This window comes from Cebus imitator, unplaced genomic scaffold (genome assembly GCF_001604975.1).
Source record: "Cebus imitator isolate Cc_AM_T3 unplaced genomic scaffold, Cebus_imitator-1.0 Scaffold8, whole genome shotgun sequence".
In the NCBI taxonomy this organism is placed as follows: domain Eukaryota; kingdom Metazoa; phylum Chordata; class Mammalia; order Primates; family Cebidae; genus Cebus; species Cebus imitator.
The window spans coordinates 670713-692457 of NW_016107323.1; the positions used below are offsets into that span (position 1 = coordinate 670713).

General features: G+C 39.5%; 1 protein-coding gene and 1 non-coding gene across 2 annotated transcripts in view; both read left to right on the forward strand.

Moving 5' to 3' along the window:
* The first annotated feature begins 1528 nt into the window (after positions 1–1528).
* The window catches only part of STAB2 (stabilin 2), a 169233-nt gene continuing 149016 nt past the window's right edge, over positions 1529–21745 (forward strand). The window contains exons 1-3 of the mRNA XM_017540297.2: positions 1529–1885; positions 4997–5130; positions 8584–8699. Of these exons, the coding sequence (XP_017395786.1) occupies positions 1808–1885; positions 4997–5130; positions 8584–8699 (328 nt within the window). The 5' untranslated portion in view covers positions 1529–1807. The remainder of the gene's footprint in view (positions 1886–4996; positions 5131–8583; positions 8700–21745) is intronic.
* On the forward strand, positions 6213–6348 carry LOC119473489. Its single transcript, XR_005202706.1, has one exon. It is a non-coding gene; the product is annotated as a U8 small nucleolar RNA (small nucleolar RNA).

The window sequence follows — 21745 nt, forward strand, 5'->3', positions numbered from 1 at the left end:
ATCCTTCAGAAAGAAAAGAATCAGAAAGAAGCATCCAATTTAAGTCCTGGGTGTATTTTTTAGGGTAACACAGCCGCTGTAATGGATAAACATCAAAATCTTACTGGTTTCACACAGTTGTAATCCATTTCTCCCCAAGCAATGATCCAATGCAAGTGAAATCACCCAGGAAGCTTTGGAAAATTCTCCTGTGCCCCACTCCCAGGCATTCTGATTGAGTTATTCTCTAGTTGAGCTAAACGTGAGGCATTCTTTTTAAGCTCCTCACCCAGGTTTCTGGGCTGGCCTCTGAGGGGCCTATGTTGGAAAAGTTTCCTAGATTATTGGTCATTATAAATTGCTGTTTCAAAAGTTGAAAGCAGTTGGGGAGAGAGATAGAGAAACTTTGTAGAGGAAAAAAAATGATCAGTTAACCAAAATTAGTATCTGTAAGTGCATGAATCTCCCATTTAATTTAGTGTCATGAGATGTGCCCAGTGTGTTGATAAGCCCAGACTTTACCCTTCCTGGTGCTGGGTCTGACACTTTTCCATCATGGTTTCCAGTAGGACTGAGAACACCATCTACTATTTATTTATTAAATATTGACTGTTTCAGCAGCAGAGAGCAGTGGATGACAGTACTGGCTCTTGAACCACACAATTTGAATACTAGATTTACCCCCATTGGCTGTGTGGCCTTGAATAAATTCCTTAACCTCTCTGCCTCAGTTTCCTCCTCTGTAAAATGAGGAGAATAACCCTGTTTCACCAAGTACCATGAGAATTAAACAATGAAATCCATAGAGGGGTCTAGAATAGTGACTAGCCTGCAGTAAGTTTTCAAAAAGTGATGGCTATCATTATTATTAACCATTTTTATTATTTTCAAGTGCAGGTCTCTGCTCTAGGCATCAAGGGGCACAGAGAAGATGAAGGCTATATTATTCTGTCCTCAAGGCAACCACAGTTGGGCAAGGGAGACAGACACACAGTTGTGACTAGGCTTTCATGGAATTATGTGCAAAATTCTGGGAGCATCTTCATGGTCCTGTGGAGGGGTAGGATAGGAAGGCTTCCTGGAACGGGTGCCTTTAGATCTGGAACTTAAAGGGTAAGATTAAACCTATAGGCTCAGTCACTTGTTGCTGAAGTAACATGGAAAAGAAGAAAGAATGAGTCAAACCACCTGTCAGCATCTGCAAGGAGACTTTTTTTTTTTTTTTTTTTTTTTTTTTTTTTTTTTTTTTTTTTTTTTTTTTTTTTGCAGTAGAGTTTACCCAGGGCGAAGCCACCACCTCTTGCAAGGTCTCTGCAACATTCATTCCACACCTGGGACTGTGCCCACTTATGGGCACTCCCGCAACCCTGTTCAACAGCAAGCTTGAACCTTTGCATTGGGACTGAAACGCCTGCAGTGTTCCATGGTGTGGTTGTGGAAACGCTGGCAGGCCCGCAGGGCAGTAGTAGGCAGGACTAGAGGTGGGGGCAGAGTAGAGGAGAGGCAGGACTGTTCTGGGAGCTTGACAGGCACAAATCCCGGCCCAAGCCTCTGCCTCAGCCCCTGCAGGATATCCTGTCAGTCAGCCAGGATATATAGACCATTTACTGTGGCCAGTTTCACCAAGACTCCTGGATTTGCCATTTTTCCTTTCTAGAGGCGGGTCTCACCTATCTCTTGGTTCGATCTAGCAAAAAGGAAAGGAAAGGATTTAAAAGTAAACACTGAAATGAGAAAGAATTCACTGGGAGTTTATAAAACTAAGTTAAAATAACTAAGTCAGGCTGACAGGTGCTTGGCACGGAAAAGGAGCAAATATTTCCTCATCATGCTACAATATTTAGTAATTTTTTGTCTTGGATTTGTTGTACAAAATTTCTGCTTCTCAGCTGAAACCGCAGGGCAGGTAAGAAGAGACTTTCATATTCTTTTCATTTGTTAATTGCTATGATGTGTTCAAAAGCTTGTTGTTTTCCTCTATTGTCATGGGTAAAGGGTACTATCTGGACTTTATAAAATACAGAGAACACTTGTAGAGACTAAGGTTCTAATTGTGAGGCACCATCCTTCTGAAGGTGTTCCAACCCACTTGCTGCTCTTCCTGCGCTAAACCGCCATTGTTGGGATCTCTAATTTTAGTGCTACTGTTCTTTTTTCCAGTGCAGACATTGGCATCCTGTTTTTTATTTGTTCTAATAGTCTCATTATCGTGACTATCTACCATCCCATCTTTCTGACTGTAGAAAATAACTATGGTTGTGGAGAGATGGTCTGGGGAATTCCAGGGTGGATATCTCACTAAGGAACACAAGGATCAGAAATATTTTACAAAATCATCAGGCCTTCATTCTTTCATCTCTTCTGCCTTCCATAGCGTTGTAGTAAAAGTCCCCAGGGAGGTCTTACCAGTAGCCTCCATGAAGTACATCAGCACTCCGAATCCTCAAGCAAGCTTACCAAGGTGTTGTCTCAGAGTGAGGCCAGCTGTCAATGAGACAGCATTGATTTCTGATCCATCAAGAATGAATCTGAAACGTGATTCTGCACCTGTCCCAGGAAAATTTTTTCAACACCAATTTTTATTCCAGTTGGCTACATGCTCTGATAATGTTTTCATGAAAATATGAGAAGACGGCCTAATAGCTCAGTGCTCCAGCTTTGAAATTAGGTAGGGGTGAGTTTGAACTGTGGATCTCATTTTTCTGTTTAACAAATAGGTCTAAGAAGCGGTCATGATCCTCCACAGCTGTTTGACCCTGAGCAAGTTATTTAACTCTTCAGGCTTCAGTCTCGCCCCTGACAGTGTACCACAAATGGTAGTAATTACCATCACCATCATCATCTTCTTAATCACCATCATCATCACCAAGTGTTTGCATTCGTGCAGAAATCAGACCTTAACTGATTTAAACAAGCTGAATTTACTTTTCAGAGAAGACAAGTTTGTGAATACTGTATGAGAAATAGAATGAGTCTTTTCATTTGAAAAGGGCAACTTGAAGGTCAAGAGGTTTCTTAAGGAGAGGGTTTTAAACCTAGCCCACTAAGAAAGAAAAGACAAAGTAATGTAACCCCACATATTTATCCAAATGTGAAACCCTCATGTAAAGAAAAGCCTGCTTAAAAAAGATGCAGAGGTGTCATGACAAAGAAGGTTAATTCAAACTATAGCTAAGTGTAGCTTTTATTATTACTCAATAAAGAAACTTCTAGTGCTATTTTGGTTCATGATGATCACCAAATGAAAGCTCCTGGTAAAAACAGAGATTTCAGTTTTCTATACTCCACTCAGGTGCAGGAAAGAGAAAGGGCTAATCAAGGAATCACAAGACCAGAAACTCACAGGGTGACCTTGGGCAAATCACTGCAACACCCCTCACCTCAGTTTTCTTCCCGCTAAAATGAGTATGATGATACCAGTCCTTCTTCAGAGCAGTGAAGATCAAATAAGATGATGCCTTTGAAAGGATGCATAACCAATAATTGTTCTGAAGATGTAAAGTTTCTTTTTCTTTTCTTTTTTCTTTTTTTTTTTTTTTTAAGGCAGAGTTTCGCTCTTGTTGCCCAGGCTGGAGTGCAATGGAACTATCTCGGCTCACCACAACCTCCACCTCACGGCCTCAAGCGATTCTCTTGCTTCAGCCTCCTGAGTAGCTGGGATTACAGGCATGCGCCACCACGGCCGGCTAATTTTGTATTTTTAGCAGAGACGGGGTTTCCCCATGTTGGTAAGACTAGTCTTGAATTCCCGACCTCAGGTGATCGTTCCGCCTCGGCCTCCCAAAGTGCTGGGATTATAGGTGTGAGCCACCGCGCATGGCGTAAACTTTCTTTTTATGCAGACGTTATATATTTCAATGAACTTGGAAGCAGTCGTAACATTTCCACCACGCCTCACCTAGTGCCAGGCCTGTGGATGAGCTGACGATAATATGAAACCATGAGACATGATCCTGCCCAAGAAGGGGTTTTTTTAACAGAGAGCAAAGACCAACAAAATGTGCTCCACTGGGCCAGCCCCAGGAAGAGCAGAAGTCGAGAAAGGGAAGAAAAATGAATGTGGTTTTGTGAAAGAGGTGGTGTTAAACCACCTTTCACTTGAAGGATTTGGTTTAGGGAGCCCAGTGAACGGGAGAGAACATACCAGTCAGGAGAGAAGACAGGGACAAAGGTGGTGAAGAGTTACAGGAGTCAGCATTCACCACCTGTGATACTTCAGGCGTTCACCAGGAAATCCGCACCTGTTTAAATGACCGTCATCATTTAAAGGTCTCAGTAACCTCAAGAGTGGTTTTTAATATCTTCCCTTTATAGGTGATGGCAAAGGGTAAAGAATTCATTCAAGATTGTACACTTAGGAAGATATAGAACTTGACTCAAACTTAGGTCTTTTGGTCCCCAAGTTTAGTCTCTCTTTGTTGCACAAAGCTGCTTCATCTTAAGCTTAATGGGGAAATGAAGAAAAGTTGAGGAAAGGGAGGTATCTCTCTGGGATGATCAGCCTCAGCATTATCAGCAACAGGGGATCCTAAAGACAGTGCCAAACTGAGTGTGGATCATTCAGTTTAGCAGTTACATCTCCACCGCCTTATGTTGCTAAACATTCTGCTTTCCCTAATTCATTCATTAAATCAACAAGTATTCACTGCGCACTGGTATGTGTCAGACACTATTTTAGGGCTTAGGGTACAACCGTGGGCAAAACAGAGAAAGATCCCTGCTCTCCTGGAGCCTACTTTTCAGTTGGATTGTCATCTAAAGATTGCAAATATCTTTGAAACAGTAACTGTCTTCCAAGGCGCTGGCACTTCTTTCACCCACAGCCATGGCAGACATTGCTTATTGATCCCAATACTCTTTCCAGATACGATTTAAAGGAGCAAACCAGTCATTACCAATCAATCTTATCACCATCCCTGGCATTCCACTGAGATGATTGGAGACATTATTGGCCTTGCTAGATGTTTTACAAGACTCTGAAAATAGGAATTAATGTTCTTTTCTTATATTTACACAGACAAGAAGATGTGATCAAAAGTCTCTTCTTACAATTAGGACTCTGTGCCAACCCTGCTCTTTCAACTTTGCAGTTAATTGCCCGGATGGTTACACCAAGATTACCAATGGCACTGAAGGAATCCCAGATTGCAGGTACTCATGGAAAAATACATGTGCTCAAACTGTGAATCCAACTTGAAACCATCTATCTCAAAAACTGCAAAGAGAAAACTATGGCTTTTCTCTTGCTTTAGGACAATAAGCCCAAACTTAGGTAACTCACAATTTATGCACTTAAGTCTAAAATACATATTGTTGGTGGGGCGCGGTAGCTCATACCTGTAATCCCAGCACTTTGGGAGGCTAAGGCAGGAGCATCACTTGAGATCAGGAGTTTGAGACCAGCCTGTCCAACATGGTGAAACCCCATCTCTACTAAAAATACAAAAATTAGCTAGGCATGGTGGCACCTGCCTGTAATCTCAGCTATTTGGGAGGTTGAGGCAAAAGAATCACTTAAACCCAGGAGGAGGAAGTTTCAGTGAGCTGAGATGGAGCCACTACACTCCGGCCTGGGAAACAAAGTGAAACTATGTCTCAAAAAAATTTAAAAACATAAAATGTATATTGTTATTCATTCACATTTTAATACAAAATTGACTTATTTGTATTGCACATAAACATTCTCTTTTCATCTTACCTGTATTTTGAAAATCTGGGTTTTATTTAATTTGGAAAGAATTCTAGTCTCAAACGTGATAAAAGCCTTGAGTCTGATAGTCATCTTTTTAACTAGCTACGGACCTTGATACTAATTAGAACTCGAAGAAGGGGGGGAAATGAATTACAGTATGGTTGTATTTTATGTGAACTTTGCATTTTTGAAGACCTCTTGGGATTCAGAACTCTAAATTCAAGGCTAATACTGCCAAAGAATGGCAAGTGGTTATGCTTGCTAGCTAATGGGTGTAGCCATGGGGTTCAACTGCAAATACAATTTTGTGTTTACTCAGCCTGTTTATTTAGTAATTAGATAGTACTCAATGAGTTTGCTTTTAATTCTGGGTTGAAGGATTATTTTTTATTTTGCTTGAAATGACACCTTAACACTATAGCACACTATTTTAAATTCACATTTGCTTAATGTGACCACACTATATTTCTAAAATCAAAATCATCATTTTAAATAAAAGTTTCCCAGTATTAACTAACCTAGAATTAGCAAGCAGTGGGTATTATCAGGTGGGATAATCTTTACCTGTTCCTCCTTTTGGAGGGTAGATTCGAATATGATGATTGGAGTTGGTGTTGTACGTGATTAATGTCTCTGCATAATCAGGACTTGCAACACCTTGATTCCTCCTATCTGATTCTTTCTGAAAACAAGAAAAAATAATTAGCAAGCATATGCAGCAGCTAACTCTCAATTACCAAAGTAGGCACACATTGGCAACCCATTTCAATTTCTATTAGAATTTTATTCAAGATAATTAGAGTTGAAGTTTAAAATTAAATGGCTACTTTACTGAAAACATTTTGGTACTGGCTACTGTTCTGTTCATTGCCAAAGTGGACAGTTGGTTATATCCCAACACACAAGCACACACACACATACACACGCACATAGGATAAAATTTTTGCATTCAGAAATGTTTTAGATATAAAAACTTTGATGTGTCATTCATCTATGCTGGAACAAACTCAAGATTGGTTCTTTTGTTTTACGTTATTTGGATTTTTTTAAAAACAACTTTATTGATATATTACTGACATACAAAAAAACTGGACATTCTTGATGTACCCAACCTGATGAATTTGAAGATAAGTATAATTCATGAAACTAACACCACAAGCAGTGTCATAAACACATCCATCATTTTCAAAAGTTTTCTCCCCGCTCTTTTTTGTGATAAGAACGCTTAACATAAGATCTTCTCTGTTTGCAACGTTTAAGCATATATTACATTGTTGTTTACTATATGAACTAAATCTATAGAATGGTTTCATCTTTTGTAATCAAAGTTTTATACCCTTTGAACAATACCTTCCCATTTTCTCATCCTTTCAACCCTTAACAACCACCATTCCATTCTATTTATATTCCTCCTCTCAGTGGGATCATATGGTATTTGTTCTTCTGTGTCTAGCTTATTTCACTTAGCATGATATCCTCTAGGTTCATCTATGTTGTTGCAAGTTACCAGATTTTCTTCTTGTTAAAGGCTGAATAATATTTCAGTGTATGTATATACCACATTTTCTGTATCCATTCATCCATAGATTGATGTTTATGTTGCTTCCACGTCTTGGCTTTTGTTACTTCCATGTCTTGGCTGCAGTGAACATGAGAGTGAAGAAATCTCTTTAAGATCGTAATTTCAATTTTTTTGGATATATAACCAGAGTAGAATTAATAAATCATATGGTAGCTTTATTTTTAATTTTTGAAGAACCTCCATATTTTTTTCTGTAGCAGTTATACCAATTTACAGTCTCACCAACTGTGTACAAGTGTTCCCTTTTCTCCACACCCTTGCCAACCCTTGTTGCATTTTGTTTGTTTGCTTTTTACAATAGCCATCCTAATAACTGTGAGGATGTATCTCACTGTGGTTTTGCTTTGTGTTTCCTTGGTATTGAGTGATGCTGAGCACCTTTTTATGTACCTATTGGCCACTTGTATTCTTTCAAAATTAGTTCCTGAAGGGATATTTGGTTCTGCCCTTGAACTCTCCTGCCCACCTTTGTAAAGAGGTGTCCCTGCCAGTAATCTCAACCATTCAGAAAAAGTCAACTCCTTCCCCAATTTGACTGTCCATAAAGTATATGACTGTGCTGTTAATCAGCTACATATCAGGGACTGGTTTGGGAGGACAACCTTGAACTCACCATCACATTACTCTTAACAGCAGCCCAGCTGAAAGAAATGGAAAGAAACAATTATGAAGGATTGTCTCTAGATACTAAAATCTAATCCTAAAATAAGCCATGCCTGCAGAGATCCCTTTAAATAGACAATGGTGTTTAACCTCCATAGAATTGTTATTCCAGAACTATGTCTCAGCCAGCACTAGAAACTCTTCTAAGGAAGTCATCATTTTATCTCCTGCTAGGATATTGTGGCAAATGTTCCTTGCTGCATTATACTGTCTCTGCCACAGGCATTTCTCCATCTACAGTATCTGTAGTCAATATGCTGAGCCTGAGCAGTGGATTTGCTTTAAATCCACACATCCTGTGCATTGTGTAACTCGTGCTCTCTCCCTTCCTGCAGTGACTGCTGGGACACTCAGTGATAAGTTTTAGGCACATCTCTTGTATGTGCCTAGGCCTTAATATTTATTTTATCTACTAACTTTACTTCTGATATCATTTAGATATTTCTCCACCATGTTCACCATTCTCTGATTTTTTTCATCCATTTCTCACAATTAAAAATAATCATAATTAAGTTTTATGCTACTTAGAAAGCCAAATATGTTCCATCTAGATTTTTTTAACCATAGATAAGTATTAAGACCTACGTTGAAAGCTAAGGCAGTTCTACCACCTAGAGTAGCTGCATTGCTCTAATCATGGGTTAATGTCCTCTCTTTACCTTCCAAGTTACACCATTGAGGCCTACATACACACTCTGCATTTGCCCGGATGCCGCCATATTTGTAGGAAGGACTATCTCCAACCTCGGTGTTGTCCCGGCCACTGGGGCCAAGACTGTACAGGTAGGTGGCACAATGCTTGAACTTTGAGACATGCTTCTGGGTGTATCATTTGATAGAAAATTGAGATGAAGGAAGTCAAATAAAAAGGACAATGTTAACATCCTTTTGTAGAAATTCCCATGTCTGTCTATATGTAGAAAAACTTTCTTGCCCTGTCAGCTTTCATAAATCAATTCTGCTTTACTGCTGATAGAGATCTCTCTTTAAGAGAATTCCTTTGTAAGTCAGAAAAAGGGACAATTGAAAGGATATCCATTTTTATTTTAAAAGATATTTGCCAAAGAAAGGAAGTTAAAAGCTGGGATATTATGACCCCCAAATACAATTTTCTTAAAGAAGAAATTTTGTTACAATTTCTCAAAGACTGTACTTATTGTTTGAAAACCAAAATAATCATTAAATATTCTAAAAATTTGTCTTAGGATGGAATATCAAACTTTAAAATGGTGAACTTAAGACACATCAAGGTAAAAGAACTGTGTGAAGTTAACTATGTAGATATGCAAATACACATGTACATAAAAACTAATTCTGACCAGATTTTACTGTAAGCAAAACTACTAACAAAGTCTGAATCAACGGTATAGTTAGACTTTTGCAATCAAGCATAGCATTTGATAGCTGAAACTGAACTGTTACCCTTAGTATAGATACTAACACTCAAAGAGTGACTGAGCCCTTGCTACCTATGGAAATTATGTAATGTCCTATTTTTGGTAGGAACAAATCAGGTATTTTAATTTATGAATTTGCAATTCATTTCCCATCTTCCTAGATATAATGAAAACATCTCCTTAGGATCCACATAAAAGGAGAGATTAGTTCTCTTTTGCTTTACTTTTTTTTCTGATAAAAGCAACACGAGCAAATTACATACAGCTCATAAAGTTTAGAAAGACACAAAGAAAGAAAATATATCAACCTGTATTTTGTCACATATAGGAAACCTTAAATATTTTGGCATATTTCAGTGTTGGGGTTTTATTTTTTCCATATAACTTGTAAATAGTTGAACCCATACTGTATGTATAATGTCTTTTGGGTTTTTTGCTTGTTTGTATTTTTAACTAACGATTAAATTAATAAGCGCTCCTCTTTACTCAACGTTGCTGACATTAGGTACCAGAGAGGTACTAAGCCTATATTATCTGATGTCATTTTTAAAACAAATCTTTGAGTTAGACATCTTTATCCTCATTTTGCCTATGAGGAATCAGATTTTAAAATTATCTTTTGCCAATTTCCTTTGGACTGGTAAGTGACAATGCAAGTTCAAGTTTAAAGCTGCCTGGCACCAAAGCCTGCCTCTTTCTGCTCTGTCCTGCTGCCTAGAGCAAACCTGTTCAAAATGGAGAGCCTCGAAATGTGTTTGTAATGTCTTTTTTGACTGACAGGTCCTTTCAGCCTTCCCAGGAAATGCCTGGATTAGACTCCTTGCCCTGGAAAGGTCAAAGTTTGGGGTTCAAGAGATCCTGCCCCTTCTCTCTATTAACTGCCGTATGCTCAGTTTTACCAATATGTTGATACAGCATATTTCTAAGAGTTTAGCAAACAAAAATCAGGTACTCAAATGCAGTATCTTTTAAAGCAATTAACTCAGACTTCCAGATTTTAAGAACATCTTTTGTGCCAAATGTGGTTATGATCATGCCTAGTTTTTATAGACATTTTGATATAATAGAAAGAACTTTTAGATGTGCTTTCCTCTTTCTAACCCATAAAAACAAATCTGATGCTACGTAATTAACCAGACACTTTGAAGACAAGGAACAGCTTTGTCCAAGATGCGGTACAAAAGTCAGCATGTCCAACATAATGAATGACAGAAAACAGCCAGGAAGGCAAAAGAACACTGGGCCAGCATTCTTTTAGTTTCACTACCTACTGGTTGGGGCAAGTGACATTCTGCCTACTCCTCATTCTCCTCATCTGTCAAATGGGGGCTAAAAGTCCTACTTTACAAAACTGTAGTTGAGATTTTAAAACATTAAGCGAAAAGACTTGGCAAGATCTATGACAAAAAGAAGGAACATTATAAATGTTTAATGAATAAATGAATGACTCACAGTCAAAATAGGCATCTGATAATGAAACGTAAATAAAATGACACTCCTTCTCTAAACTGTTTTTTAGCAGTGGGTAACTCTTAAAGCATGAGTAGGCAAAGAGGATTCCAGGTCTTTTAGGAGGTTTATCCCACCACAGTGTGCTATGTGCAGGCAAATATGGCAAGGTTCAGACATCTACGATCAAAAGAGTCCAAAAGAGTAGCTGGGCACGGTGGCATGCACCTGTAATTTCAGCTACTCGGAAGGCTGAGGCTGGAGAATCGCTTGAACCAAGGAGGCAGAGGTTGCAGTGAGCCAAGATCATGCCACTGCACTCCAGCCTGGGTGACAGAGAGAGACTCCATCTCAAAAAAAAAAAAAAAAAAAAAAACGAGGAGATTCAAAAGGGTTCTTTGAATGTTCAAACATTTCCTTCAGACAGGTCTCAGAGCCAGGGTAGCAAAACATGGGAACTGAGGCCTGGACATGATTTCTACTGTCCTTTCATTGGGGCAAAATTGTACTCTCCTTTATCTTCATCTTCCAAACACACTAGATGTCTCAAAAAGCTTCCTTCCTTTGGCCCGGGAAAAAGATAGATCCTCTACTTGGCAGCATATTTTACCTCTCACATTTTGTGGTATGAAAAGCAAGACCTTGACTATCACTTTACATTTCCGTAAGGATAAGCCCATTTCAGAGCTGCTGACATGGTCTGTCCTTCTTTCAGAGGAAGCACATCCCCAAGCTCCAGAATGGCCTTGTTTCCAAAGCAAATGGAACATCCACTTCCTTTTGAATGCTTTGACAAATACATTCAGACTCAACACTTCTGGGTTATTTCAAAAATTACTTTAATATATCTTACTCAAATTGGAAAATCACCCTATGGTCAATGCTGAAAAGTTGGAGAATGTAAAGAAGCACAATGAAAAAAAAAATCACTATCACCTTCTAAAATTAAGAACAAAGCATGAATTCTCACTTGGGGGAAAAATAATATTATCCTGACATAAGGAAGGTGTTTCTACCTGGATGTAACCTGCTTCTCCCTAATTAAACTTTACGTTACTTTATCAAGTATGCACATGGAGATATTTCCTCATTAGCACAAAAACATATTTTTACCTTGAAACTTAATCATGTCTGAACAGCTGATATTCTATTTGGGATGAAATCAATTTTTAATTTGAATGTCCTAGTTTTTTTAAGTTCTGCCATGAATGTTAATGGATTTGTGTAAAAAAGTTATGGAAAACAAATGTGTACAAAGGGTTATACCCAAACTCAATTGTGGACAAAACAATCTGATTATTTCAAAAAGAAATAGTCTTGATTTTTCTTTTTTAGGTCAATGTCATTGAATTATCCAAATTCATTTTTTTGGGCATTTCCAGACCTCTTTTGCTTTCTCACTGCGTATTCCTTGCCATTCACTGCTCAGGGTACATATAACAGACCACAGGGATTTGAAACCGTCCTTTTAGGCATGTCCTTTTTTGCTTTGAGTGACAAATAATGCTGAGTTCACTTAAAGAACATATTTCACTTCAGTTTCCCAGGCAGGCAAATCCAACAAGAGCAGTAAATGGAATTCTGGGACATATTTTCTGCCTAGCACTTGCACCAAGCTTTTAAACAAAGGTAGTGACATGGAATAGGCACCTCTAAAGTTTTTTAGGAGATAAAGTTACAGAGAAGTTCCTGGCCTCTTGTGGGGCAGGAAGTGTATTATCTTCCTTTAAAGAAACAGACCAGCTGATGATTTGCTGACGACTTATAATGGGAAAGCCTCCTGCATTAGGAAAGTCAGGATACAAGAGACCACCAGAGTAGTGGTGACCCAAGGGAAGTGTGATAATGACCTAGAATAGTCTTATCAGCTGCTTGAGCCTCACAATGCATCGGAAACGTGCCCTTTTAGCAAATTCTATAATATCTCTTTCAAGCATCAGTGCCAAGAATGTCAATTTTACCGTAGTTTTCTCTAATGGGGGCCTGAGATGATAGAAAATAATTTGAAAAGCAAGAAATAAATTTATACTTTTATCTTAACAATTTTATTTAAAAACCAAACGGGCTGTTTTCATAAATTGTTAAAACAGTCTACTTAGTTCAGAAAATGAGGATTCCTCATACCCCCATATTCCTGCTACCTTTTTCCCCAAGTTCCTTCCAGAGTCGGCCAGCTCAAAAAATCAAGCATTTATTGAGCACTTATTATATGCTGCATATGATTGGATATATGGTAGGCCCTACCCCCAATCACATGTATGATACGTCCCTATCCCCAAGGAGCTCACAGGCTAATGAGGGGAATTGACACAAGAGCAGAGAGGTACAATTGTACCTGTGAGCCCAGGTGAGGACACTGGGACTTTGAGGAGTTTTGCAGTTTGCCCAAAGAGAACCAGCTAGTAAGTGTGGAGCCACACCAGGAAACAAGAACTGTCTCTCTGCGGACCCCAGCTCTAACTCATTACCCTCTCCTGCTTCCCAAAATACCTGGCTATATTGCAGGCTCAACTTCTGGGAAGGTAGCCTGCCCCTAACTAGCCCACCGCTGGAATTCTTGCTTCCACCATTAGCTAGGTACCTGCTCTGCCTGGGGTTGATGCCATGACACCTGAACTCCTTTCTGAGAGGCAGCGTGGTTTTACAGTAAGATGGCAGACTCCAAAGTCAGATTGCCTGACTCCCATTACCAGCTTTATTTTCTTTCAGTTCTGAGACTTCCTCCCTCTGCAGGGTAGCCAGATTTAGCAAATAATAATACAGGGCACCCAGTTCTATTTGAACTTCAGGTAAACAATGAATCTGCAATATTTGGGACATACTTATGCTAAAACGATATTCATTGCCTATCTGAAATTTAAATCTAACTGGATATCCTTTTTTTTTAATTTTTTTGAGACGGAATCTCCCTCTGTGGCCCAGGCTAGAGTACAGTGGCACGATCTCGACTCACTGCAACCTCTGCCTCCCGAGTTTAAGCAATTCTCCTGCCTCAGCTTCCTGAGTAGCTGGGATTACAGACACACACCACCATGCCTAGCTAATTTTTGTGTTTTTAGTAGAGACGGGGTTTCACCATGTTGCTCAGGCTGGTCTGGAACTCCTGACCTTGTGATCCACCCCACTCAGCCTCCCAAAGTGCTGAAATTACAGGCATGAGCCACCGCGCCTAGCAGGTATCCTGTATTTTACCTGGTAGCCTTATTCTTTGGTACCATCTTCCTCATCTATAAAATAGAAATGATGATGGTAACACACCTACCTTCCAAAGACTGCACTGAGGATTAGGTAAGCTAATGTCAAAAGTACTTAGGATGTGCCTGATAGATGGTAAGCCTCCAGAATATATTGCTTAGCATTTCTGTCTTTTGTGTTTCTCAGATCACCAGTGGGCCTCTTTATTTCAGGGATTGTTTAGTTGATTTTATATTCTAAAGTGCTGACCTGTCATACTCTGCCTTCAGGCTTAAGGACTCACATTCTTGAGTTAGGCCTGATCGCAATGTGCAATGCCAGTTCCAACTCTTAACAGCCATGTAATCATGGGCAAATTACCTCACTTAGCTTCAGTATTCTTACCTATAATCTGAATGATAATGGATGATGATACCCTCCTCATTTAGTTGTGAGAATGAGAACATACATGAAAAGTGGTTGGCAATAGCAAATGCTCAATAAATTCTCTAATTAAGCTGATAACTAACTCCCTACATAGTGTCAGCACTTCGGTAAGGACATTTCTGTATATCTGATTTCTTTGTGTAGCTTATGGTCCCATATATATATATTTTTCTCATGATTGTCTGCCTTGCTATGGATGGACCCAATGGGTCATGCTGAGGTCTCAGGCCACAGCAAAGGCCAGTCCTGGAGGAATGTAAGGAAGGTGGTCTCTTCCTCAGCTACAGTTTGCTACAACAAAATACTATAGACTGAGTGGCTGAAACAACAGATGTTTATGGAGTGAGAGAGAGAAAAAGAGAGAGAGAGAGAGAGAGAGAGAGAGCACTCTAGTGCTCCAGTTTTCCTTCTTTTTATGAGGACACGGATCCCATCACAGAGACTCCACCCTGATGGTTTCATCTGAACCTAAATACCTCCCAAAGTTCCCACCTGCAAATACTATCTGATTGAAGGTAGGGGCTTCAACATATGAATTTAGGGAGACACAAACATTCAGGCCATAACAATGAGTATTCACCTAAAAGGCCATTCACCCAATGGCCTTTTATCCATTGGGTTACAAACCACTATGCAAAAGGTCTGGGCCAGGGTGAAGCACCTCCTGTAGAGAAAACCTCACATCCCTTGCAGAATATTTGATGTTGTGGCTCAAGAAAGTCCCCAGGGGATAGCAATTTCCAGCCAGCATCTGTCTTCACCCTTTGCACAGCTACAGGCAGACACCTGATGAACTGTGGGTGGATGAGAGAACACTTATTTCAAAGAGGAGGATGCATTGGGGCACTTTTTCAGAAATAAGCACTAAAGTCCACCCCACCTCTTCCTGACCATAGCAAGAGACAGGCATACTCCTTCCTGTCCTGGCTAAATTTTATTTCACTTTCTTGTGAAAACACAAAGAGAAATTATTGCCAGCTTTGGAGATAACAGTAGGCATTCAACAAATGTGGAATGAATCAATTAAATGAATGTAAAAGTTATGCAAAATATTATAAGTAGTCCATACAGAGAAGCACAATTACCGGCCAAAACTGAGTAGAAATCCTTATCTCTGACCCTAGTGGCTGTGACCTTGCTACCAAACCTTGCTAAGCTTCAGTTTCCTCTTAGATAAAATGGTGATAATAACAACTTCATAGGGCTGTTGTGAGGATTAAATACTGAGATAGTGCATGTAATGTGCTTGGCATGCTCTCGGGGTCTAGATTGCTAAAACAACAGCAACAACAATAAAACAAGGGCAGCACAAAAAGGAAAAAAAAAGGAGTTGAGAAACCTTTAAAGGGACCAGGCCTCCCACCAGTAATCCCATTACTTTGGGAGGCTGAGGAGGATGGATCTCTTGAGGTTAGGAGTTTGCAATCAGCTTGGCCAATATGGTGAAATTCCGTATCTACTAAAAATACAAAAATTAGCAGGGCATGGTGGTGGGTGCCTGTAATCCAAGCTACTCAGGAGGCTGAGGCACGAGAATTGCTTAAACTCCGGAGACTGAAGTTGCAGTGAGCCAATATCACGTCACTGCACTCCAGTCTGGGTGACAGAGCAAGACTCCATCTCAAAAAAAAAAAAAAGGAAGCTTTTAAAGACCAAGGTCTGGCTTCTGGAAGGTGCTCAGATGTGCTTTGCTAGATAGTTATTTGAACCTGAAGAAATACTTCCTGAACATTTATTTTCTTGCAACTACATTAAAACATTCTAATTAAAAGGTTTCTAGATTGAAGATAGGAAATTATATGACTTACCATGTGTTTAAAAATAGACTTTTATGAATCTGGTGTCTGAATTTGTTTTCCTTTCCAGTGAGAATAATCTATACAAAAGGATACTTCGAAGGTCTAAATAGAAGTGGAATTTAATCCTTTGTTTGGGCATTAATAGCCTTTTCCACACCCGTCTTTGAGGCACATGATCAGTGCTAATGGATTTTTTTAAATTTATTATCATAATTGACATATAGTAAAACTCAATCTTTTAAGTATACAGATACTCAAGCTTTGACAAACCTGAAGAGTTGTGTGGCAACCACCATAATTAAGATAGGGAACAGTTTCGTATCCCCCCAAATTCTCTGTTGTCAAGCTCTCCCTCAATTCCAATCCGTGGCAAATACTAACCTGCTTTCTGTGCCTAGAATTTTGTCTTTATGTCATCTAATTGGAATCATACAGTATGTACCCAGTACGTACCTTTTTAAGTGTTGTTTCTTTCACCTGGCATAATGAATCTGAGATTCATCCATGTCATTACCTGTATCATAGTTTCATTCCTTTATAAGCCTTTACAGTACTCCATTTTGTGGCTGGACCCAGTTTGTTTAGCTATTCACTAACTGAAAGACATCTGGGTTTGTTTCCAGTTTGGGGCAATTAAGAATAAAGCCACTATGGACATTCACATACAGGTTCTGGAGTAAACATAAGTTTTCATTTCACTTCGGTAAATACCTGGGAGTTGGTGTGCTGAATTGTGTAGTAAAAATATGCTCAACTTTATAAGAAACTGCCAAACTATTTTCCTAAGTATCTGCATTGTTTTTAGTTTCTATCAACTTTGTATGAGGATTCCAGTTGTTTGGCATCCTTGCTAGCAATTGCCATAATCAGATTTTTTTAAGCCATTCTAATGGATGTGTAGTGGACTTTCATTGTAATCCATTTTAATTTGCATTTTTTCATGTGATTATTTGCTATTCATATATTTTTCAAGTTGTTTGTTTTCTTATATTGAGTTTTGAGAGTTCTTTAAATATTTAAGATATGAGATATATGCTTTGTAATTACGTCTTCCCAATGTGTGTCTCGTCTTTTCAGTATTTTAACATTGCCTTTGAAGAGAAAACATTCTTACTTTTGATGATGTTCAAATGTATTATGCTTTTATAGATACTGCTTCTTGTATCATATCTAGAAATCTTTGATCAACCTTACATCACAAAGATTTTTTTCTATATTTTCTTCTCAAAGCTTTTATAGTTTTAGGCTTCACATTTAGGTCTATCATTTATTCCAGGTTAATTCTTATATATTGTTTGAAGTACAGATCAAGATTCATTTCTTTGCATGTAGATAGTTTCAAAACTCCAGCAACATTTCCTGAAAAGATGATCCTTTCCTCATCAAATTGCCTTTGGTCCTTCATAGAAAATTAATTGATCATCTATGTATGGGTCTATTTCTGGACTCTCTATTTTGTGCCACTGATCTATGTGTCTATCCTTTCGGGAATACCCCACTATCTTGATTGTTATTGTGTTACAGTAAGCCTTAAAATCAAGTAGTGTAAGTCCTCCAACTCTATCTTTTTCAAAATTATTTTGCTTATCCTAGTACCTTTACTTTTCCATTCAAGTTTAAGACCACTTAGTCCATTTCTGACAACAACAACAACAACAAATCCTCCTTAATTGGAATGCCATTAACTCTATAGATGCATTTAGGGAGAACTGACATCTAAAAACATTGATTCCTCTAATTCGTAATAACAGTGTACCTCTCCATTACTTAGGACTTCTTTTATTTTGTTTATCACTGTTCTATAAATTTCAGCCTACAAATTTTGCAGAATTCTTATCAGATTCACACCTAAGTTCTTCATGGCTTTTGGTACTACTTCTAACAGCTTTTTGAAATTTCAATCCCTAATTGTTCATTGCTAGTCGATGGAACTTTGTTCCATGTCCACTTTGAGGAGTACCCTGTGTTAGAACATTGTTGCCATTGACAAAGGGCCTGAAGGCATAGAGTGGAGCTCTCTGAGAGTTTCAAGTAGAAATAATATGAATTTTAGTGCCTGGTAGATAAGTTTACAGAATTTTCTTTCATTGCAACATACCTGATGGTACAATTTAGGAGATAAGTTTCCTGTTGACCTCCAACCACCAGAGGCTATGCTTTTTTACTAAAATAGCCTAATTGCTGATTAGTCAAAGTGGCTTTAAGTCAGTGCACAAAATCTCCCTATGATCATGAACTCCCAAAAACACAGCACTAGCCTTCTACCAGCTGCCCAGTGTTAAAGGTTTCTCTGAAGCAAGCCTTGTTCCAGTTAAGTGTTCAGGGACTTTCTTCTTGCCAAGTTCATCCACATCAGAATCTTTCTGAAGCACCAGAAACATTGTCTACTGTCCAGCCGATGCACCACACAACCATCCCCCACAAAGGCCCATCAGGTCATAGGCCTTGCTTCCTAGCAGCCTGGTAGGCATAAAAATTGTCACCTCCTCTCTGTTTAGGACAATCTACAGAAATTTATCCAGCACATCCAGTGGTTCTTAAATATTAATGTGTAGTAGAATTACCTGCCATGTCTGTTAAAATGTGCTTTCCTGAGCCTTACACCAGAGAATCCCTATTTGGTAGGTATTAAGTGTCAGATTTTGCATAAAATTGTAGCAGGTTCTTATTGCCCAAGGGGATAAAATTGGACTGAAATTCAGCTCATTCTCAGTTTGCCAAACCATACACTAGTGTGGGCCTGGCTTACCAAAAGGAAGGGACACCTTCAATTTATTTTAGTTTCACCTGCTTTCCAAGCATAGTGTCTGTGGGTATATATCCACAAGAGCAGTGAGGGTAAGGGAGAGTTTTTCTAATTTGCACAAAGGCTCTCTATGCCTTAGCATATTAGTCTAGGGCTTCCAAAAGGGAGATGACATACAGGGCTAGAGATACAGGAGATTACTTAGAGGAAACATGTGTGATGAAAAATATGAAGGAAGCCAAGAGAAGCAGAGGGAGACAGCAGTGTAGGTCTGACCCCTGTGAACAAGAGAGGAAGTCAAGGAAGGTTGGATGGAAATGCCTTAGACTATGTGTAGGTATAAGAAAATTTGGTAAAGCTGATAGGGAATCCTCTAGCCAAAGGCCTCCAGTAGAGGAGGCCTGCGTCTTACAGGAGTGTGCCTGCCCTGACATCTCTACCATGCTCAGTCATGAGCTGGAAGGAGTTATGAGAAGTGTAGTCTCATGAAAAAATAGATTTCAAGGTAATTATGCCTCTGAAGTTGGAAATCTACGAGATGCTTGTTCATGGCTTGCATACTGTAGTGGTGTCACACTGCTATGAAGAAATACCCAAGACTGGGTAATTTATAAAGGAAAAATGTTCACTTGTCTCACCATTCTGCATTGCTGGGGAGGCCACAGGAATCTTACAATCATGGTAGAAGGCAAAGGAGAAGCAGGCCTTTGTAACAGTTCCCCACTTCCAAGGGATTCCAAACACCTGGTCCAGTAAATCACCCTTAGAGGAACACCTGCCTAAATTTTTTAAAAGAAAGATTTATTAACTATCCCTAAGGAAAAAGAAGGTCCAGACTCCTAAACACAAGGTCACACTCTTAGGAGCTGGGATTGGGGAATCTCCCCAATTCCTTGGTGATCAGCCTGTAGCCTAGAGCATGGTTATATTCTCAACAAATGACTCTGCCCTGTATTCTGCCACACGTGTTATAACAGGAATGAGCTGAGTAGAACAGGCACCCAGAGGTTGGAAGTCAAATCTGCCTCAGGGACAGGGTCAAGGAAAGGGTCTCTGAAGGTGGGAAAAGCTTAGGTAAGGTATGGAGAGAAAGGTATGTCTAGGGGAATGGGGAGTAGTCTGCATGGCTGCATGGAAAGAATGTAAGATGGGGAGATAAGTTGGCTCCGTGCTTGAAGAAAACAGATTCAGTGGAATGTGAGTTTGGGAGACTGGAATTTAGGCAGTATTGCCTGAAAATGTAAAAGTACCTGGGAGGACATTTCTGCAAGGTGGCACTGATTGCTGAGCCTCAGGCTGCAGGAGGCCATGTGTTGTTCTGAGCAAGCCAGGTCAGAACAAAAAACGCAAGCTTGGTGTCACCCAGAGAGCACCTTGTACACCCATTCCTGGGGAGAGGCACAGGGACCAAGAGAGGGAGGTAGCTGGGGAGCTGTCATTACCTTCCTAGCCCTGCCCAGGCTGGCCCTGTCTCCCAAAACACCATCTCAGCTCAAAAAGGGTCTCCTATAAAAAGCAAACAGGAGAACTATTTGATGGTGAATGATTTATGAAGATGCTCTCTTAGCACGCTTTGCTCAACAATGTCAATGAACCCGAATGGCTCAGGTGGTTTTCACATTGGCTCCCACGTGTTTACCTGGTCCCTGCTTGATTCAGCTCTCTCCCTTCCCCTACACCTCACCTCTTGCTGCTCATCCTTAGACAAAGACCAAAGTCTTTAACAAGACCCTTTCTTAACAGTCTAGCTTTTGCCATCTGTTGAGAGCAGATCTAAATAACTGGGTCATCCAGAATTAGGTTATTTTTCACAAATATTGGTAAGTAACATCCAGTATGTGAAGTGATGAGATCTCTAGGTCTCTTCCCCTGACAATCTTTATCCCTGTCCATGAATCAGTATTATCTGAGTTTCTGTTTAATCCATGACTCTCTCCTCACTAGACTGGTAGGACCATGGAAATAGGAACCAAGTCTGTATGCTCATTTGTAAATACCCAGGATCTTAGATGGTCTTATTCAAACAAGTGCCGGTAATTTGTTTCCTGAGTGTTTTAACTGTTACAGTACCAATCTGAAAAAAAAAAAAAAAAAAAAAAAAAAAAAACTAAAATGGATCTACTCTGAATAATAGCAACTATCATTCATTGAGCATCGAATATGCCCGATCCCTACAACAACCTGCCTAGAAGATAGTAGTATTGTCCCCACATATACCTCAACTGAATCTCAGAGCCAGGCATGGACGTTGCCAAAGGCAAAAGGTTATAAGCAAAGAGTTTAGCTGGGATTTGAACCCAGGCCATTCTGATTGCAATGTCCCAACACCTTCCATGATATCATCACATTTCATGCCACTTCTAGCCTAGTTGATGAGAGCAACCCAAACCAATGTCTTGCTTTTCAAAGACTTATAATTAGCTACCCATCAGTATGTCTTCCCCTTCATATCAGTATGTCTTTGCCCCACAAACATGTATGTTCCCTCAGCTGTTGTCCTGGGCTGCATACCTGCCTGATAATGGTGGATGGTAGTGATAAACAGTGCAGTAGATTCTGGATCACCTCTCCAGGTTTTGAACCTGGATCTGCCACTGCTGTGGAAATACCACAAACTCAAAATGGGCAATTTAGACTATGTAGTTTACTAATATTCTGTATACAGGAAGGAAACAGAAGGAGCCAGAGAGAAAACCATCTATGGATGGATATGACTTCCACCTCCATAGTACCTGCACATTATGAATGTTGTTCTTAAGAACTAGCCTAGTAACTTCAGGGAGACCCCAGGGTCTTTTTCAGAGAGCTGCCTCTCTT